Source organism: Thalassophryne amazonica, chromosome 3, assembly GCF_902500255.1.
Source record: "Thalassophryne amazonica chromosome 3, fThaAma1.1, whole genome shotgun sequence".
In the NCBI taxonomy this organism is placed as follows: Eukaryota; Metazoa; Chordata; class Actinopteri; order Batrachoidiformes; family Batrachoididae; genus Thalassophryne; species Thalassophryne amazonica.
This window is the reverse complement of record NC_047105.1, coordinates 93,538,246-93,561,080: the sequence shown is the minus strand read 5'-3', so window position 1 is coordinate 93,561,080 and position 22,835 is coordinate 93,538,246. Positions and strand designations below refer to the sequence as shown.

General features: G+C 39.8%; 1 protein-coding gene across 1 annotated transcript in view; it reads right to left on the bottom strand.

Moving 5' to 3' along the window:
* Window positions 1-2,307: 2,307 nt before the first annotated feature.
* Window positions 2,308-22,835, bottom strand: part of celf4 (CUGBP, Elav-like family member 4) — a 315,229-nt gene continuing 294,701 nt past the window's right edge. The window contains exons 4-9 of the mRNA XM_034167603.1: window positions 22,491-22,619; window positions 21,102-21,181; window positions 13,648-13,788; window positions 13,138-13,276; window positions 2,731-2,883; window positions 2,308-2,435 (exon numbers count right to left, since the gene is read on the bottom strand). Coding sequence (XP_034023494.1) covers window positions 2,308-2,435; window positions 2,731-2,883; window positions 13,138-13,276; window positions 13,648-13,788; window positions 21,102-21,181; window positions 22,491-22,619 — 770 coding nt within the window. The remainder of the gene's footprint in view (window positions 2,436-2,730; window positions 2,884-13,137; window positions 13,277-13,647; window positions 13,789-21,101; window positions 21,182-22,490; window positions 22,620-22,835) is intronic.

Here is a 22,835-nt window from a genome sequence, read left to right as displayed (position 1 = left end):
TGATGCTTTGCTTGATCAAATTTTTTCAAAAACTGTGAGGCACATCGAAGTGGACACCATTCGAGAAATTCAGCTGGTTTTCTGTGAAAATTTTAACGGCTGATGAGAGATTATGGACTGTTGCTGTCGCTTTAAGGACTGCCCACGGAGCGGGACGTCGCGACGCGCCCTGAGCCGCCGCTGTCTGCCTGTTTCGAGCTGAAAGCTTCCAAATTTAAGCCTCTGTTGACCCAGGACACCGTGACAGAACAGAGAACTTTCAGAAGAGGTCGGGATCAGCAGTTTATCCGGACATTCCACTGTTAAAGCAGATTTTGTAATGAAAGAAAGTGCGGACGGGTCCGCGCGTCGGGACGAAGCCGGCACCGCGCGCTGCCACAGGAAAAACACCTCCGTTGGAAGCCTTAAGGACAAGTTGGAACATGTTCAGCTGTTAAACAATTTCTCAGATACTCACTCAACTGAAAGCCATCAAAAGCCGGCTGGTTTTTACAAATGGTTATCAACACGGTGCGGCGGCACAGGAAAAACACCTCCGTCGCGACGTCCCGCTCTGTGGGCAGTCCTTAAAGCGACAGCAACAGTCCATAATCTCTCATCAGCCGTTAAAACTTTCACAGAAAACCAGCTGAATTTCTCGAATGGTGTCCACTTCGATGTGCCTCACAGTTTTTGAAAAAATTTTGATCAAGCAAAGCATCAGTCTGTCAGGAAGTTCTCAGACAAAGAGATTCCGACGGGAGGGGTAGACCACTCCTCACTCAAAGCCAGCCCACAGGCGAATGATGTAACCAACAGGTTTGAAAAAACTCACGCATGCGCACAAGGATTCAAGGTTGTCTGATGTAATTGCACGTGATTCAAATCCATATAGTTTTTGAAAAAAAATAAAAAGGTACATTAGTTTTATTACAGACCTCGTATATATATATATATATATATATATATATATATATATATATATATATATATATATATTATATATATATATATATATATATATACAGTAGTGTTCAGAATAATAGTAGTGCTATGTGACTAAAAAGATTAATCCAGGTTTTGAGTATATTTCTTATTGTTACATGGGAAACAAGGTAGCAGTAGATTCACTAGATTTTCACAAATCCAACAAGACCAAGCATTCATGATATGCACACTCTTAAGGCTATGAAATTAGACTATTAGTAAAAAAAAAAGTAGAAAAGGGGGTGTTCACAATAATAGTAGCATCTACTGTTGATGCTACAAACTTAAAACTATTATGTTCAAACTGCTTTTTTAGCAATCCTGTGAATCACTAAACTAGTATTTAGTTGTATAACCACAGTTTTTCATGATTTCTTCACATCTGCTTCTTGTCACCATCTTTTGCCTATCTTTCCTCATTGTTGCAATTCTGGCTATTCCACAAAGTGCAAACAAGTGGAATGCTGCGTATGATGAATGTTATTCTCTAATTTTATTCAAGAGTCCATGTAGGCTATTCCCCATTTTTAATCAAGAGCATGGACTTTCAGTGTGAGAGCATGATTTATTAATTTTTGCTCGTTCTCTAAGACCCCGCACATTCTCTTCATTTGGATCTTCTTCTTTTCACTTGGTGATGACTGAATGGATCAGCTCAGATCAGCATACAGGAGCAGCTTGTCGTGCATATACATTGCAAGACCAGCAAAACAAATTAAAAAAAGCATGATTATAGTCCGGAAAATATGTTAATTAATTTTGAGGATTCTGACCTAAGTAGGGGAGTGGGACAGGTGTCAGTGGAGCTGGTGTTTCTCCACAAATCAAAGTAAGGCCGTATCCAGCTCCAGAATCACTGATACCATATCTGTGCAAATATTTCACTTAAGTTGAAAAGATATTGCTTCAGGAAAACTGAAGATGTACAGACTTTGGTTTTGCTATGTCTGTAAATAGAATAAGTAGTGTACATGTGCAGTCTAATACAGTTACATCAAACAGTCACAATACTGGAGGAACCAATTGCTGCCACCCCTTCCCACAAGAAAGCTAAGAATAAAAAAATAAAAATGTAAAACACTTCACCCTGCATTCCATACATGACCACAGGTGCTAACCAAGACATTAGAACTAACAGTCAGAATAAACAGTTACATGCACATAAAGTACACCATGGTGAAAATACGTACTCACACGCACGTTTCTTAAACATATATACCAATCACACTAAAAACTAAATGAACACTAAACACACCACTGACTGACATCAACACTGAAAATGGGTTTGGACAACCAGAGAAGTGTAAGGGGGAAAAAGTGTAATGGGGTGCAGGGTGGGGGTTAGGGGTAAGTGCTACCTTCAGAGAGAGAGGAGAGGAAGCAGCCACCCTGAACCCCAAAACAACTCCGCGGAGCCACACCCAAGCCGTTTTTCTCCGAGTCCTCCCTAAAAACCACCTCCTGCAACACTGGGGAGACAAGAGTATAAAAATGTAAAAAATGATTTAAAATTCCACCTCGTCACAGACAAAAAACAATCAGGTGCTACTCTCTGCGGTTCATCACACAAGTGCTCAATCAGGTTGTAAGCCCTCTAACGGTCTCCACCTCAACAATGCTCATTCTGTTTGGGTTTGATTAATCTGGCCTTGTCCTTCTGAACGTGCACTCTCTCCTCTTATGTTGTGATTGGAAATGAGTTTTACTGATGACTTTGTCGTGTATGGTGTATCGTTTACATGCCTACGTGTTTCAATGACTTACCGGGATAGTGGTGTATCCCATTGGTGAAGACAGCCTCTGCAGGAGGCTGTCCATTTGCCTGTGGTGGCGGCATGCCGGTAAAACCATTTACACTGATGGGGGAGGGGATGCTGGTCACTGCTGGGGCGCTGATGCCTGGAGGGGTACTGCCACCTGTGGCCGCGGGACGGCGGCCGACGCCAAGGGACAAAGCACAGACAATAAGGATAAGAGACAGTAAGCACTCCCTTGTGTTTTTTTCCAAGACATTATCAAGAAGGTTCACGCTGAATGGCCGCAGAGCAAATGTCAAAGGGGCTGGTCCAGCGGGCTCGCGACGGCAATAAATGTCAGAGTTGATTTCTTGTACCAGTACGGCCATTAGTGTGGCACAAAAGCCATGATAATCGCAGATAGTCTGTGTTAGAATAGTGAAACCGAGGCAATGATATCAGATGGTCACTAATAAGTATGAATTTCTTTTACATTATTGCATGTTACACCATAATCTAATATCTCCAATTAGATTATTTACTTAGAATAATCTACTGAGGATTCCACGTGTATTGACATTTGCACATTATCACATTGTCATATACATCAGGTAAAGATAACTGTATGTAACTTAAATTGCTTTAAAAATGCTTTCTTTTTGCAAAAAAGGGCTGTATAGTGAACATGAAAGATTTGGAAGTTTGCTCATCTTCTCAGGCTTAAACTGAGCAGCTGATTAGATTTTGGGGTAGATCAGGATTCAGATTCACAATAACTTTTTAAATGTATTATATGAGGTTCATGTGGCTATGCTGTGCCTATATTCTCTGCTTCCGCCTGGTGAGCCCACATCGAGTTGACACTGTTTTGTCCTTTGGGATCTCCCAGGAAGAGTTTGAAGACTCGGCTGATGATAGGGAAGTGTGGGATGAAGCAATGCCCTCATTGGCACTTAAGCACCGTTAAACAAACGTGTGAAACAGTAATTTCTGTCTGTGCATGGAGAAACACTCTTGCAATACATAGGTTTGAAATGGCTTGTTTTAGACTTCTGTTACATAATTCATTAAAGTCTATATCTGGCCCCCAGTTTTTTTTTTCTGGTGAGGAACTGGATCTTGAAGCAAAGTACCAAAGTGCACAATGGATCATTTATGGGTGCAGCATCCACCACAGCCCACTGAGGTGAAACAAGCACCTCATTTCTGCAACATCTCCTACTTTGAGACAGAGAGAAGAAACCTAGGAGGAGCTTGTTGTGTCATGAGGTTATTGGACAGAAGTTTGGTGATACTAATAACTTTGTGGGAGGATGAAAGACCAAGTCTTTAGGATACTGGTGATCCTGTCTTCCTTGAATTGCTGGCTGTCTGAGTGGTGTCCAAAAAATGAGGTGGGCCTCATAGATAATTGGCAAAGCTTCTGGGGAAAACCTGGTCTTGTTAGGAGAGACGGCATCCATCCCACTTTGGATGGAGCAGCTCTCATTTCTAGAAATCTGGCCAATTTTCTTAAATCCTCCAAACTATGACTATCCAGGGTTGGGACCAGGAAGCAGAGTTGTAGTCTTACACACCTCTCTGCAGCTTATCTCCCCCTGCCATCCCTTCATTACCCCATCCCTGTAGAGACGGTGCCTGCTCCCAGACCACCAACAACCAGCAAAAATCTATTTAAGCATAAAAATTCAAAAAGAAAAAATAATATAGCACCTTCAACTGCACCACAGACTAAAACAGTTAAATGTGGTCTATTAAACATTAGGTCTCTCTCTTCTAAGTCCCTGTTGGTAAATGATATAATAATTGATCAACATATTGATTTATTCTGCCTTACAGAAACCTGGTTACAGCAGGATGAATATGTTAGTTTAAATGAGTCAACACCCCCGAGTCACACTAACTGTCAGAATGCTCGTAGCACGGGCCGAGGCGGAGGATTATCAGCAATCTTCCATTCCAGCTTATTAATTAATCAAAAACCCAGACAGAGCTTTAATTCATTTGAAAGCTTGACTCTTAGTCTTGTCCATCCAAATTGGAAGTCCCAAAAACCAGTTTTATTTGTTATTATGTATCGTCCACCTGGTCGTTACTGTGAGTTTCTCTGTGAATTTTCAGACCTTTTGTCTGACTTAGTGCTTAGCTCAGATAAGATAATTATAGTGGGCGATTTTAACATCCACACAGATGCTGAGAATGACAGCCTCAACACTGCATTTAATCTATTATTAGACTCTATTGGCTTTGCTCAAAATGTAAATGAGTCCACCCACCACTTTAATCATATCTTAGATCTTGTTCTGACTTATGGTATGGAAATAGAAGACTTAACAGTATTCCCTGAAAACTCCCTTCTGTCTGATCATTTCTTAATAACATTTACATTTACTCTGATGGACTACCCAGCAGTGGGGAATAAGTTTCATTACACTAGAAGTCTTTCAGAAAGCGCTGTAACTAGGTTTAAGGATATGATTCCTTCTTTATGTTCTCTAATGCCATATACCAACACAGTGCAGAGTAGCTACCTAAACTCTGTAAGTGAGATAGAGTATCTCGTCAATAGTTTTACATCCTCATTGAAGACAACTTTGGATGCTGTAGCTCCTCTGAAAAAGAGAGCTTTAAATCAGAAGTGCCTGACTCCGTGGTATAACTCACAAACTCGTAGCTTAAAGCAGATAACCCATAAGTTGGAGAGGAAATGGTGTCTCACTAATTTAGAAGATCTTGAAGAGTCTGTTGCTCTATAAAAATGCCCTCCGTAAAGCTAGGACATCTTTCTACTCATCACTAACTGAAGAAAATAAGAACAACCCCAGGTTTCTTTTCAGCACTGTAGCCAGGCTGACAAAGAGTCAGAGCTCTATTGAGCTGAGTATTCCATTAACTTTAACTAGTAATGACTTCATGACTTTCTTTGCTAACAAAATTTTAACTATTAGAGAAAAAATTACTCATAACCATCCCAAAGATGTATCATTATCTCTGGCTGCTTTCAGTGATGCTGGTATTTGGTTAGACTCTTTCTCTCCGATTGTTCTGTCTGAGTTATTTTCATTAGTTACTTCATCCAAACCATCAACATGTTTATTAGACCCCATTCCTACCAGGCTGCTCAAGGAAGCCCTACCATTATTTAATGCTTCGATCTTAAATATGATCAATCTATCTTTGTTAGTTGGCTATGTACCACAGGCTTTTAAGGTGGGAGTAATTAAACCAGTACTTAAAAAGCCATCACTTGACCCAGCTATCTTAGCTAATTATAGGCCAATCTCCAACCTTCCTTTTCTCTCAAAAATTCTTGAAAGGGTAGTTGTAAAACAGCTAACTGATCATCTGCAGAGGAATGGTCTATTTGAAGAGTTTCAGTCAGGTTTTAGAATTCATCATAGTACAGAAACAGCATTAGTGAAGGTTACAAATGATCTTCTTATGGCCTCAGACAGTGGACTCATCTCTGTGCTTGTTCTGTTAGACCTCAGTGCTGCTTTTGATACTGTTTACCATAAAATTTTATTACAGAGATTAAAGCATGCCATAGGTATTAAAGGTACTGCGCTGCAGTGGTTTGAATCATATTTGTCTAATAGATTACAAGTTGTTCATGTAAATGGGGAATCTTCTTCACAGACTAAAGTTAATTATGGAGTTCCACAAGGTTCTGTGCTAGGACCAATTTTATTCACTTTATACATGCTTCCCTTAGGCAGTATTATTAGACGGTATTGTTTAAATTTTCATTGTTACGCAGATGATACCCAGCTTTATCTATCCATGAAGCCAGAGGACACACACCAATTAGCTAAACTGCAGGATTGTCTTACAGACATAAAGACATGGATGACCTCTAATTTCCTGCTTTTAAACTCAGATAAAACTGAAGTTATTGTACTTGGCCCCACAAATCTTAGAAACATGGTGTCTAATCAGATCCTTACTCTGGATGGCATTACCCTGACCTCTAGTAATACTGTGAGAAATCTTGGAGTCATTTTTGATCAGGATATGTCATTCAAAGCGCATATTAAACAAATATGTAGGACTGCTTTTTTGCATTTACGCAATATCTCTAAAATTAGAAAGGTCTTGTCTCAGAGTAATGCTGAAAAACTAATTCATGCATTTATTTCCTCTAGGCTGGACTATTGTAATTCATTATTATCAGGTTGTCCTAAAAGTTCCCTAAAAAGCCTTCAGTTAATTCAAAATGCTGCCGCTAGAGTACTAACGGGGACTAGAAGGAGAGAGCATATCTCACCCATATTGGCCTCTCTTCATTGGCTTCCTGTTAACTCTAGAATAGAATTTAAAATTCTTCTTCTTACTTATAAGGTTTTGAATAATCAGGTCCCATCTTATCTTAGGGACCTCGTAGTACCATATCACCCCAATAGAGCGCTTCGCTCTCAGACTGCAGGCTTACTTGTAGTTCCTAGGGTTTGTAAGAGTAGAATGGGAGGCAGAGCCTTCAGCTTTCAGGCTCCTCTCCTGTGGAACCAGCTCCCAATTCAGATCAGGGAGACAGACACCCTCTCTACTTTTAAGATTAGGCTTAAAACTTTCCTTTTTTGGATCAGGTGACCCTGAACCATCCCTTAGTTATACTGCTATAGACGTAGACTGCTGGGGGGTTCCCACGATGCACTGTTTCTTTGTCTTTTGCTCTGTATGCACCACTCTGCATTTAATCATTAGTGATCGATCTCTGCTCCCCTCCACAGCATGTCTTTTTCCTGGTTCTCTCCCTCAGCTCCAACCAGTCCCAGCAGAAGACTGCCCCTCCCTCAGCCTGCTTCTGCTGGAGGTTTCTTCCTGTTAAAAGGGAGTTTTTCCTTCCCACTGTAACCAAGTGCTTGCTCACAGGGGGTCGTTTTGACCGTTGGGGTTTTACATAATTATTGTATGGCCTTGCCTTGCAGTATAAGGCACCTTGGGGCAACTGTTTGTTGTGATTTGGCGCTATATAAAAAAAAATTGATTGATTGATTTATTGTGAGACTTGGATGCTAACCAGTGACATGAGGCAAAGAGTAGATGTTTTTGGTACTAGGTCTGTCTGGAAGATCCTTGGGTACTGCTGATGTGACTCTCTGTCAAATTAATTTTCGCCATGTTGTACATTTCTCTGACCATGCCTATGCCTCAATGTGGAGGAATCCAGCCACTAGGAAAGGACAAGATGATGTGCACATTTCACCTGGCTGCTGCACACAAATGGTTACTGTCAAGAAGTGGAGATGGACTGGCTGTCTCTGCCTGGATGGTTACCATCCAGGACCCAAAACAGATTCGTAGTGTGATGCATATAATATATATATATGTATATATATATATATATATATATATATATATATATATATATATATATATATATATATATATATATATATATATATATATATATATACGAGGTCTGTTAGAAAAGTATCCGACCTTATTATTTTTTTCAAAAACCATATGGATTTGAATCACGTGTGATTACATCAGACATGCTTAAACCCTCGTGGGCATGTGAGAGTTTTTTCACGCCTGGCGGTTATGTCATTCGCCTGTGGGCAGTCTTTGAGTGAGGAGTGGCCCACCCTCTCGTCGTTTTTTCATTGTTTAGGAATGGCTCAGAGACTGCTGCTTTGTTTGATCAAAATTTTTTCAAAACTGTAAGGCACAACTGAGTGGACACCATTCGATAAATTCAGCTGGTTTTCGGTAGAGATTTTGGTCTGGTAGTGTCGCTTTAAGGACGGCCCACGGCGCCTGACGGTGATCTGCGCTTTGAGGCGGCAGCGTCTCGCCGTTTCAAGTTGAAAACTTCCACATTTCAGGCTCTGTTGACCCAGTAAGTCGTCAGAGAACAGAGAACTTTCAGCAGAAGTCGGCATGAGGAGTTTATTCAGACATTCCATTGTTAACGGACATTTTGTAATGAAAGAACGTGCGGGCAGAGTCGCATGTCGGGCCGGACCCGACCGCGGGGGTCGCGACAGGAAAAACACCTCCGTCTTGGAAACCTTAACGGGCAAGTTGGAACATGCCCAAGCTGTTAAACAATTTCTCAGTTACTCACTTGTTGAAAGCCATCAAAAGCCACCTGAATTTTACAAATGGTTTTCAACACGGAGGTGTTTTTCCTGTTGCGGCGCACACAGATTTGCGTCGTCGTCACGGAAACGACTCGGCGAATTTGCGCGCACGTCTTTCATTACAAAATGTCCTTAAACAGTGGAATGTCCGCATAAAGTCCTCATGCCGGCCTGTTCTGAATCTTCTCTGTTCTCTCACGACGTCCTGGGTGAAGTAAGCCTTAAATTAGGATATTTTCAGGTCGAAACAGGCCGACGACGGCGCCTGGAAGCGCTGCACGACGTCCCGCTCCGTGGGAAGTCCTTACAGTGACAGAAACACCCCATAATCTCTCATCGGCCGTTAAACTTTTCACCGAAAACCAGCTAAATTTCTTGAATAGTGTCCACTTGGATATTCCTCACAGGTCCAGAAAAAATTTTGATAAAGCAACGCGCGCCGTCTCGAGCAACGTGTGAAACAAAGGAATTCAGCTGAGAGGGCTGAACCACATCTCACTCAAGGCCTGCCCACAGGGAAATGACGTCACCGACACGCGTGAAAAAACTCACGCATGCGCACGAGGGTTCAAGCATGATTGGTGTAATCGCACGTCATTCAAATCCATATAGTTAAAAAAAATAAAAGTGTTGGTTTCTTATCTAATAGACCTCGTATATATATATATATATATATATATATATATATATATATATATATATATATATATATATATATATATATATAAATAAAATAATAATAGCCAAGTGACCTCTGTGTACGTGCGTGTGTATGGCTTCAATCACAGAGAAACTGGGGAGAGCTGACATATGCTGTTTGGTATGCTTATGTATTTTGGGACAAGGATGAATGCTGTGAAAATGGAAAGTTGATAGGACAAATATTTTTATGAATTTGTGATATTAGCTAATAGTGAACAATGGACGCTGTGCTGCAAAACACCATGGGAGTTTGGGTTTTGGGGTTTTAAATGTTATTATTGTGGATCACATTAGCTTAATAGTCTTGTTAGTTGATTTATTGTGTTTTTGTAGTTCAATTGGTTTAGTTAAGTGTCATGTTGCCACTACTATAAGTGAGATGTGTAGTGCATTTGATGTCTTCTGCCACCATCTGTTTGTGGGTGTGTACAAATGAAAGACAAAAACAAAAGACAAAAAGGTCTGTGTGCGTGTGTGCTTGTGTGTGTGGATAACTTTGACCACGGACAAACTTGGAAGAACTGACATTTGCCGTTTGGCATGCTTATGTATTTTGGGTCAAGGATGAATGCCACCAAAACAGAACGTTGATAGGACTAATATTTTTGGAGAAACCATGGATATTAGCTAACAACACTGAACAAATGATGTTGATAATTACATTCTGGACTCACATGCTATTCCAGCAGGCAGTGGTAAATCATCTATATATTAAAAGCATGCGTGCATGATTTCATTTAGTAAGTTCAATGTAAGTACATAACATAATTGTGAATACCTTAAAAATACGTGGATGACAAGAAAGTGAAAACACTTATTTCCATTGTGGTCCATTTAAAAATTAAATAACAAAATAGAAGTAATAATAATAATAATAACAGCAACACTGGAGTTTTTCAATGGATTTTGGGTAATTTGGGGGTGCTAAATCTGAATCTGGTGTTAGTTTTGCCAATCACATCACTCTTGCACACCTCTTTTGTGCCATAAACGATATTATGGCTCTTGTTCACATTTCACAAACCTGGTTTAAAAACTATGCTTTTGTAGCTGCTTTTGTGCATGATTAATGGTGTCAAACTTTTGAGTGAATGAGCAACTTTTTGCATAATCCATCATAGTGCGGCAGATAACTGAAACAATCCTTCACATGGTGATACAAGCACCAAATTCGGCACAAATACTCCTCAGACATTACTCTTTTGGAAAAAAATTGAGTAGCCCCTTTAAATTTAAAAATGTTTCAATCATACTGAAAGCTTTACCACATTATGTGTCTGATCACACATACTCCAGACAGGTATAGTTTGGACTATATATGACTGAATGTTATGGAGTTATGGGGTAAAAACAGCAAAAATGGTGACAAAGGTCAGTTTCAGTTTGTACAGGGGTGAAAAGTTAAAGTTACTCTAATTTTGGTAAAGAAGTGGTGCAAATTATTGGTTGAACTAATAGGATTAATAAATGGAATAGTTTTGACTGTGTTGAATGCTTGGTCTCCAAACTAAAGGTCAAACAATGTTGACGTCCATTGGATTTTATGAGAGATGACTTATGTTACCCCATAACATGATAACTAAGCATGATAGATGGTGCAAATTATTCCTTTTTAAAACCCTATTAACTCAACCAATAATTTGCATCATGCTTTTTGCAAAATTCTTTCAAAACACAGACTTTCTACTGCTCAAAATCTTCAATATTTACATTGCTATTGGCCCTTATAGTGTGTTTTGGTGAGTTGGGAACTTTGAGCAGGTGTAGTTGTCAGTGAGAGAGAGACATCGTTTCAGGACAGACATGTACTAAATCAAACAAAGAAAACATTATTTTCTGATTGTTTAACAGTGCTAAAGTTCCAAAACTCATAACCGTCACAAATCCACACAACTCTGCTGAAAGGATTTTGAATGAATGTAGCCAAAGCAGACACTTTTCCCTTCCCTCTCTGTCTTTCAGCATATGTTTTGTGTGGTTTCTTTCATTTCCAAAGCCTATAGGTCTGGTGGATTGGATGATCCAAAATTAATTGCCTTGCTTGATGCACATTCCTGGTTACAAACGTTGTTTTTAAGACATGTGGGCCTGTATTAGCTTGTTGAAAAGGTGTAGAATATCACACTCTTAGGTACGGTTAGTAGTAATTGAGTACATGTAATTGGTATTATGTAATCCGATTACAAAATATAAGTAACTGTAACCAGACCAGATTCCACTGGAAAAGATTTTAAGATTTCAAAATACATAAATTTTTAAATTATAAAACCTTTTTTCAATTATTCAAACCTATTAACTCATCAACGAGAAGTGAATGAGAAGTATCTCTACTTGTGTAGCCACTGGAGGTCTGTCTTCAACCAAGTAGACCTCAGCTTTTAAAGCCTCTAACTGCAGTGGTTGCAAGTTGAACAAAAAAAATCACCAGCTTTTGATTTTTAGCAATATTGCCATCATTTTCAGATGAAAACGTGCACCACAAAAACGGAAATGTTAAGTGCAATATGTGTAATTTATTTACAAAAAAAGGACATGTTTCAGAAAATTAAAAGAGGTATGTTCTGTGATACTTTGTTTTAATTTACCTTTTGATTTATATTTTGTTATGAGAGAATGAGGTGGAAAAGAAATAATATTTGTGGTTTTGTCCAGCTGTTTAGTATAATGGACATTAATTTTGACATTTAATTTTGAAGTAATCCTAAAGTATCAAAATTCTGTTACTTTTTTGGATTCAGTTACTAATTACAAAAATAACCAAGTAATTTGTATTCAGTAAGTGGTTAAGTAATCTGGCCTAACTCTGCGCTTGGGGCACAAAAGTTCAGACTTTTCAATTGTAATAAATGAACTGATATACCATAATATTCAATAAACCTTCAGTACTCTGCATGTTAATTTTTGTTCAGTACCTTCATGTAAACTAACAGTTCCCTTGTAGGAGGGAAAAATTTATTTTAGGAAAGTTGTGTGTGTGTGTGTGTGTGGGGTCCTATCCCAGTCCACGCCCCCTTTCCATCTGGATTCGCCCCTGCTTGGGCGTTTGGGTACAACGAATGGATAACGTTTATTTATGCAGAAAACATGACCCGATTGACAAGTAAGAAAGTTTTATTGTGTTTTTACGTCATGTTGTCCTCAGAAAGGCAGTATAGGCGCATTTGAGTGGAAAAAAGTGTTAGTTGTTGATGTCTCATGGATCAGCTGTATTTAGCGAGCAGATACGGAGCGGCTCAGCTCAGAGTGTTAAATAAAGGGGAAAAAAGGATAAAAATGTCTTTGTGAAGCTCAGTGCAGGCGTGCTGTCGTCATCGTGCTTTGAGAGATGAGGACGAGTCGTAGCTGCTGCAGAAAACCGCGGATGAAAAGCTTGCAGTTTGCTGAAAGTGGGCAGTTCAGCCGAACCCCGACCCCCTGCCCACGGGCCACGTTTAATGCTGTGATCGACCCACAGTGCAAAAATAATAATAACAACACGCAGTGACTTGGAAAAGTAACGTTAATCTGATTACTGATTTGGAAAGATTAACACGTTAGATTACTCATTACTGAAAAAAGGTGGTCAGATTAGAGTAACACCGGCATCACTGTGCAGCACTATGTGTGGCGTGTAGCACGCCCCTTTGAACTTTCACTATTGGTACCTGATGTAGGAGTCAGAGGTGCTCCTGGGAGGCCGTTGATGGTGGCCATGTGCTGCATTTGGGCAGCAGCAAAGGCTGCCATTGGACTGAGGTAACCTCCTTGGCCGACAGACGCCATCAACGCCGCCTGCTGCTGCACCTACACAGGGAAGACAAGGGGATTATATGGAGGGTTTAGAATAATGACAAGAAAAATGGGAGCAAGAGAAAAAAGGTGTGTGTGTGTGTTCCCCTCAAGGGAACGATAAGGTACAATATGGAAGCAGAGAATTATATATTGTTATATTCTGCTTATCTTCCAAAAACCATCATTAACAATGACAGTTTCTCTATGTCCTGGAGGGTACAAGATCCTTTATTATCTCACTAATCCATGTTCATCTGTGAGTTAGCACTGAGTGCTTCATTTCAGCTACTCAGTGAATCCATAAATAAATAGCTGTGGATGGAGAAAAAAACAAAATCAAAAAAACAAAAAACAAACCCCACACAGTGAACGGGGCATCTTGCCTGAGCGTAGGCTCCATAGGCTCCAAACTGCAGGGCCATGGGGTTGAAGATGCCCATCTGACCAGCCATCTGCTGCATGCGGCGGATGGTGCGCTCCTTATCCGTGTCGGCGAACTTTACCACTAGACTGGATGAGGCACCCTGTGCAACCACCCATTCACCCACCAACACACCAAACACATGGACACACTTTTAATAGGACAGATCCTGCAACTTTAATTGAGAAAAACAGATCTTGAGTTCAATTCCTCAAGCCAAGACAAAGTACACTGGCCAATATGGGCACCAACACTTCCAAACATCACCAAATACACAAACAGAGGTGTCAAGTAATGAAGTACAAATACTTTGTTACTGTACTTAAGTACACTTTTTAGGTATCTATACTTTACTCCATTACTTATTTTTCTGCCTACTTCTGACTTCTACTCATTACATTTTCACACAAGTATCTGTACTTTCTATTCCTTACATTTTTAAAACAAACAGCCTCGTTACTCTTGGCTTCAGTTTAATGTTTATATATATATATATATATATATATATATATATATATATATATATATATATATATATATATATATATATATATATATTTCACGTCATGTGCGCCTGTAATCAACTTTTCTGCAGCACGGCTTTGCTTTGAACCGTGAACCAATCGAAGCAGTGGTTCGCAGATTGAAGCAATGCTTCGACCTATTGCTTCGTTTATTCTTTCTTTCTTTTGCTTAATTTCCCCCCGCTAAAACCCTAAAGAGCATACTTCTGTGAGTATTATATACCTTTTCTATGTTAAACCGACCTGTTATGGTCTTGTGAAACAGTTGATAGATGTATTTTATAACTTAAAAATGGGAGCGACGCTAACGTGTTAGCATGTCTATGGCATTTTCAATGTTAAAAGTTAGCATTAAGCAATTGCAGCTGTCATCACGTTCGGGTACATTTGTTTTCAAATTGTAATATTTCTTAAATTTATTTTTGTTTATATATTAATAATCTAATGATTATTATATACAATTTTAGAGAAAGAGCCAAAAAGAGCCTGAATAGAAACACAACAGAAAATATAAAAGCAACTAACAATGAACATACATAAATAAATAAATACATACATACATAAATAAATAAGTGTTTCCTATGAACACCTAGTGACTCTTACACCTCCACTTCATCCCTGTCTTATTTAATGACAGTTTGTTTCGGTCAAACCATATTTTTAATTTGTTAATTTCTTCAGTGATTTTCTCCAGAACTTTCTGCCAAACTAGAAAACTGCTGCATCCTAGTAAGAGCAGAATACTACTGGAATGAATTTGAATAAGGAAAGTTGTGGGTTTTTTTTTCTTTCTTCACTAAATGGATGCTGCACTCACTGCAGTTTATTGTCTGGAATAGTCCCAGATTGCATTTCAGAGGTTCTAGAACTGAAACATTTTCATGCAGGTGGTGTTGGGGAGTAATTTGGGGTTTTGGTTCTTGGGCCACATGTAGAATGAATCAGTTTTTAAATTAAGCTTTCAATTCATATAGTGGCATCTACCTTTTTTTTTTTTTTTTTTAAAGGTTACTTTATACTTTTATACTTTAAGTAGGTTTTGGAGCACATACTTTTTCACTTTTACTTAAGTAAAGAGGTCAAGTTGATTTTACCAGAGTGTTTTTAAACTGCAGTATCTATACTTCTACTTAAGTAACAAATGTGTGTACTTTTGACACCACTGTGCACAAAACATTTATAAATGCACAAAACAGCTACATCACTTCAACAACATCATAAAAAACATCTTGCAGATTGAAAAAATACTTGCAAATGTAAAGAACACAAATGAATATAACCTAGACTACATGTAATAATTACATTTGATAATGTGTGTGCTGCAAATTCAGAAAACACACAAAACCACAGAAATGCTTTCAAAGTTTGATGGGAGTACAAACAACACAACACTTAAGAGTAGAAGTCAGGTTTCTCCTCGTGGGAGAAACCTGACTTCTACTCTTAATAATAATAATAAAATGTGAAAATATAGCTACTGTAAGAGTAAAATCATGAATAAAGTGAATAAATATACTTGCTCAGCCCTGTCAACCAGACAGACGTACAGAATGGAGCGCTGCGTTGCACCGAAAGGTCCTTCAGTTAAAAGTCTTCCGGACAGAAACTGTTATTTGCGTTATTATTACTTTCTTTGTGTTGTGAAGCTTTGCAACGCATTTCTGTGTTTGGGTGCATTTGTTTGTGTTCTCTGTGTTTGCAAAGTATTTAGTATTTTCAATTTTTTGAAGCAGCTACCTGTTATAGAATTGATGTAAAAATGCATTTGTGTTTTCTGCATTTCTTGTTATCTTAATTTGGAATTAACGTGGCTCTGATTGGCCACCTAAAGAAAGTGATTAGTAAGGTTTAACAATCAATGGGAAACACCAATGTAAGTATTGAAGCTCAAAATAGCGCCCCCACATTCTAGTTGTCTGCTACGACTGTGTGTTTATTTTACAAAAGTATGGCCCTAATTTACAGAGATCTCATACAATAAGGGCTAAATTGTGTGGACTTTCCAAACTTGTGTGTGTTGGGCTGGAGGATGTTTATTGGGTGATTTACTAAGAAGAACTGCGCACATGACAGTGTGTCATAAGTTGACATAGACAGCAGTATGTAAATGAGGATTTTACATGTGCTAAGCTCAAAATGAAATTCAAGCAGGGACGTTTTGCTCAGTTACACACAAACTCGGCCACACAACTTAACATGGTTACCTACTGGCAGTAAAAACCAAACAAAAAACCCCAATCTGCTTTTTTAGGCATTTAACTTTTGTTCCATTGATGGTATTTAAGGAAGCTGGGGAATAATTATACTGTTATTATTACTATTGTCACTTTACGCCCAGAGAACAGATCGCATCAGTCGTGATCAATTTCTGTTTGCGTGTTTTCTGTGTATGTTTATTTGCGGGAAAATTGGGACATTAGGTGAGTGCTAAATTAGTTAACTCCGTGAACCACAAGCCTATAGTGAAGTTCATTTTTATACCAGTTTTCATGATTTTTTTTTTTTTTTTTTTTTTTTTTTTTGGAAAGTGACTTTAAAGTACAGTCATGACAGAAATGATCAGGAGTTGCACTAAAATGTATTTTGTGCTCAGTACAGAAAAGCCCCAAACTATGGTCCTGTTAGGCATGGAGACATTTGTTCTCAATGCAACAAGCACAACTCTCTTCAAACTCTTTAAATATGCCCGATATTTGCGATGAATGAGTTTTTTATTCTGTTTACAAAGAGACGTCTGCCTCGGCTGTTAAAGCAGCAGTCTGTGAAGCGCAACAAATTAACACCCAGGTTTTAAATGCGCAATATACAGATTTCTTTGACCCTGTAGTGGCATCAGCCATTTTTTACAGAGTGGTCTGCTGGACTGCTGAAAGGAGGAGACTTGACAAAGTGATTAGGAAGGTCAGCTCTCACATGCTGGTCGTCTCTGCCGCTTTCACTTGTGGGTCGTATAAATCTGGTCAAGATGGTGACCCTTCCAAGATTTCTTTATCTATTCCAGCACCTTCCCATTCTTCTTAATAAATCTTTTTTTGATAAGTTGGATAGACTGATTTCAACCTTTCTCTGGGGAGGCAAGCCAGCCAGAATTCGAAAGTCAGTTTTGCAGTCTCCAAAGGACAAAAGGGGGTTTTGCCTTGCCCGTTTTTAGATCTTACTACTGGGCAGCCAATGTGCAGAAGCTTTTGTTCTGGATGTGCGATGAGAAAGAGCAGGTGCCTGGTTGGGTACACTTGGAGAAGAGCTCATGCTCATTTTCTTTGCGCTCGATTTTGTGTTCTCAACTTCCACTTCCACTCTCGCGGTTGGGTGGCTGCCCGGTAGTACTGACCTCCTTAAAAATCTGGAACCAATTAAGGAAACAATTTGGGCTTGTGGGCCCCTCTGTTCTAACTTCTGTATACAGAAATTGTGTCTTTGAACCATCTAGAACTGACCCAGCATTCCGGGCCTGGCACAGTAATGGTATAAATTCAGTGAATGACTTATACACAGGCAATATATTTTCATCATTCGAACAACTGTCTGCTACTTATAACCTCCCAAATAGTCATCTTTTCCGTTTTTTTTCAGATCAGGGCCTTTGTTAAAAAAATATTCCCACATTTTCCAAATCGTCCTCCAGAAACCTTATTAGAAGCCCTACTCTCTACAGATCCGTTAGCTAAAGGATGTATCTCGGTTTTATATAAGTCTATCTGGTCAGCATCTTCAGCGTCCCTTAATGCAATCAAGAATGCATGGGAGGAAAGCCTTCACATTACACTTACTGAGCAACAGTGGAAATCTGCTTTGTCTCTTATTCATGCATCATCTATACTCAACAAAAATATAAACGCAACACTTTTGGTTTTGCTCCCATTTTGTATGAGATGAACTCAAAGATCTAAAACTTTTTCCACATACACAATATCACCATTTCCCTCAAATATTGTTCACAAACCAGTCTAAATCTGTGATAGTGAGCACTTCTCCTTTGCTGAGATAATCCATCCCACCTCACAGGTGTGCCATATCAAGATGCTGATTAGACACCATGATTAGTGCACAGGTGTGCCTTAGACTGCCCACAATAAAAGGCCACTCTGAAAGGTGCAGTTTTATCACACAGCACAATGCCACAGATGTCGCAAGATTTGAGGGAGTGTGCAATTGGCATGCTGACAGCAGGAATATCAGCCAGAGCTGTTGCACGTGTATTGAATGTTCATGTCTCTACCATAAGCCGTCTCCAAAGGCGTTTCAGTGAATTTGGCAGTACATCCAACCAGCCTCACATCCGCAGACCACATGTAACCACACCAGCCCAGGACCTCCACATCCAGCATGTTCACCTCCAAGATCGTCTGAGACCAGCCACTCGGATAGCTGCTGAAACAATCGGTTTGCATAACCAAAGAATTTCTGCACAAACTGTCAGAAACCGTCTCAGGGAAGCTCATCTGCATGCTCGTCGTCCTCATCGGGGTCTTGACCTGACTCCAGTTCGTCATCGTAACCGACTTGAGTGGGAAACTGCTCACATTCGCTGGCGTTTGGCACATTGGAGAGGTGTTCTCTTCAACTTTATGCGAAGGAGATGTGTTGCACTGCATGAGGCAAATGGTGGTCACACCAGATACTGACTGGTATCCCCCCCCCCCCCCAATAAAACAAAACTGCACCTTTCAGAGTGGCATTTTATTGTGGGCAGTCTAAGGCACACCTGTGCACTAATCATGGTGTCTAATCAGCATCTTGATATGGCACACCTGTGAGGTGGGATGGATTATTTCAGCGAAGGAGAAGTGCTCACTATCACAGATTTAGACTGGTTTGTGAACAATATTAGAGGGAAATGGTGATATTGTGTATGTGGAAAAAGTTTTAGATCTTTGAGTTCATCTCATACAAAATGGGAGCAAAACCAAAAGTGTTGCGTTTATATTTTTGTTGAGTTCCCGTCATAGATTGAGCTAATGCAAGGTCTTTTTTAGGGTTCACTATACAAAGGCGAGATTGGCAAAAATGTCTCACTCTGTGAGCGATACTTGTGACAAATGCAACATGACACCAGCAAATCACACACATATGTTTTGGCTATGTTCCAAGCTGGGACCATTTTGGACATACGTTTTTGATGTGCTGAGTAGGGCCTATCACTGCACTATTACCCCCAACTCCATTTCTGCAATCTTTGGTATTCCCCCTATTTCGGGCCTGCCAAAAGCACTTAAACGCGCCCTGGCGTTCACTACGCTTCTGGCCCGGAGGCTGATTCTGTTGAATTAGAAATTGCCCCATGCCCCTTCACATGTCCGCTGGGTTCACGAAGTACTTTACAACTTTAAATTAGAGAAGCTGAGGTTTCCAATTAATGGCTCTGTTAAAACTTTCCATAACACCTGGGATCCTTTTTTACAATATATCGACTCACTGAATATTGTATACGTTTTGGTGGATGATTAGAATCAATGTTTTGTTTTGTTTTTTTTGGTGATGGGTGCCTATTTGGCCATTAGAGGGGGGAGGTGGGTGGGTGGGTTTTGACATGTAGCAATTTTTGTAAACTGAATTAATGTTTAAACTGTTTTGTACTATATGTTGGGTTCAATTAAAAAATGTTCAATAAACAAAGCTGGAAAAAAAAAAAGGAAGGTCAGCTCTGTCCTGGGAAGTCCCCTGGACTCAGTGCAGGAGGTGGGAGAAAGGAGGATGATGGTGAAGCTGTCATCCCTGCTGGAGAACACCTCCCACCCAGTGCGTGACACCCTGACTGCACTAGAAAGCTCCTTCAGTGACAGACTGCTCCACCCAAAGTGCGTGAAGGAGCGACACTGCAGGTCCTTCCTTCCTGCTGCTGTCAGACTCCACAACCAGCACTGTTCCCATGTGGACCACTCAGATCACTCAGATCATTAATATCATTATAGTAACAAGTTTTCAGCCATTTGAAATAATACACTTGTACAACATCACTTGAACACTCATGCAATATTACAAAACATTCTTTCTGCTTGTGTGGGGAGGTGATGGTCTAGTGGTTAAGCACTGGGCTTGAGACCAGAAGATCCTTGGTTCAAATCCCAGCGTGACTGGAAAATCACTAAGGGCCCTTGGGCAACGTCTTTAATCCCCTGTTGCTCCCGGTGAGTAGTGAGTACCTTGTACAGCAGCAGCCTGACATCGGGGTGAATGTGAGGCATTATTGTAAAGTGCTTTGAGCGTGTGATGCAGATGGAAAAGCACTATATAAATGCAGTCCATTTACCATTGTGTATAGTGTTATCTATTTTACTGTATATTTTGTTATTCTGCACAGAACTTGACTTCCGTATTTTGGTAATTATTTTTCTTTTCCCTTATTTTTGCATACTTGCACTCTTGTTCTTTGACTGTCCCTGTGCTGCCATAACATTGTAAATTTCCCCGTTGTGGGACTATTAAAGGATTATCTTATCTCCAGATCCTGCTAAATTTCTTTTTGATCCTGAAAAATCACATTGCGTGAGCAAACCTCATAAGCAAACATGTTCACTCGGGTGGACACACCCAAAATTGCAAATCCAAGAAGTTAAACATGCTAAATGGACAATATGCATTCATAATTGACAATACGTGCTATTTAGCGCATTGGAAAGATATTATCTTCAGTCTGCATTGCTCGTAAAACAGCATACCCCCACCCTTTTTTTGCAAATATAATGGTGTTTGCAAATGTTGTTACACACACAAACCTTCAGTAAATCAGGCCTTTCTATGTTTCAAATTCAGTTTAAAAAGAAAAAAATACAATGCCTTGGGGCTACAAACTAGAATTTTAGGGTTATGTTTTGCACTTGAACAATTTAGCTGCAGATGACGTGCCGCTCTCCCATAAATAAATCTCCGTGCACAGTTACGGTGTACTCACAGGCATTGTCTGACTGCCGTGTAGTGCACTGATGGCTGCCTGAGCTTCAGCATGAGACGAGTATTTTACAAATGCACAACCTGAAAATGAAGAAAAAGGAGTGAGAGAGAAGAAGTGCAAGCATATTACCTCCACTGGCAGCCCACAAAGCAATTTTTAAGAGACACAAAAACAAAACAAAACAAAAAAAATCTTCCATTGACCTTGATGTTTAACTGTCTCAGTCCAAAATCAACAGAGCTGTTGGAGCTGCATTATGTAACATACATATCACGTTTGGTAACAATTGAGAAAGTACTGAACAGCAGAGGTTATCTCATTCACTAGCAATTATTAGTTTGAAAACCCATCACAGATAATGTTTCTGACCACAAAAATCAATAGGCTTGTAGGAGCTTGGCCACTGAACATATGTACATAGTAATTTTTGTACAGCAGGTGTTTTTGTGCTCATAACTAAATTTTATGGAACAAATAAAAAAATGCTTCAAATGAAAAGTTTGATTTGATCGGGCATCCACATGACAGACAGATGGCAAACGTGATAACAATGTCCCCACATCCCCGGCACGCGGAATGCTAAAACGATTCCTGTAAACTATGTGGTATCGCAGTAACAAGATCAATTCCCTTTCTACTAAGCATAAGCTTGCTTCAGCTTCACAAAAACATTGAGTAAACAAAGCCCGCTTTGCTGGGACGGTTGCATCAGTGTTGATCTGCGTTCAATAACCGAACTAAACACGCCGCTCTGAAACCATTAACAGCTACGGGATCCAATGATGGGGCTTAAAGTGCCACAACATTCTGGTGTCGCTTACTATTGACAAGGCTTGTTGATGAATCTGAATGATCAAGTTCCCAGTAATTATTGAGCTAAAGCCCATTTAGCCGAGTAAGCTGGCTGATGAGGCCTTGTTAATGGAGCTTCACGGTGGAATCAAAACAATCAGGCCCACTGTAATCATCGGGCTTAGTTATGATTGGGCCACATAGATTGTGTGCTAAGCCCACTGATGAACTTCATGCAGTGAGCTTGTGTAGCACTCTGAGAACATTTGAAAATGACTTTTTATTTTTTTTTCCATGACGTGAAGCCTGATGGTTAATAAGGAGGCTGACATGAGTTTTTTTCTCTCTTTATCAGAGCAATGCAGGTTGACTCATGAGGTTAATGGGGTTCATCTGTAAAGAGTTTGTGGTTTATCTCTCTTCTGCTATAGGACAAAGCTTTCTGATGGCGTTTACTGTTGAAATTTATACAGTCTGCTGTTTCCTTATGGAATGACTCTTCTGCCTACATTGACCTCACCCAACACTGAGTGTTTAAGAAGGCACTGCTGCACAGCAGCGGCATGCAAAGAAAATCACAGATGGCCACAAACTCACCTTTACTGTTTCCATCAGGACCTCTGAGGATGGTGCACTCCTCGATGCTGCCAAAGGACTCAAAAAGCCGCCGCACATCATCTTCTGACTGTTGCTTGTTGAGCATGCCCACAAAGAGCTTTCTGTCTTCTAAGAAGAAAAGGAATGGCTCATGATCAGAGGATCACAAATGCCTTTTGATATCCCAACCAAAGACACACTGAGCACTCTTTTTTCCTCTTTTTTTTGTAACCTAGGGAGAAGATGTGTAATCACAGAATAGAAAATAATGCAAATCAAACATGACATGTCTACCCACTGAATCATGTTAAAGTCTGAATGAAACACTTGAAGCTGTTCGCTTAA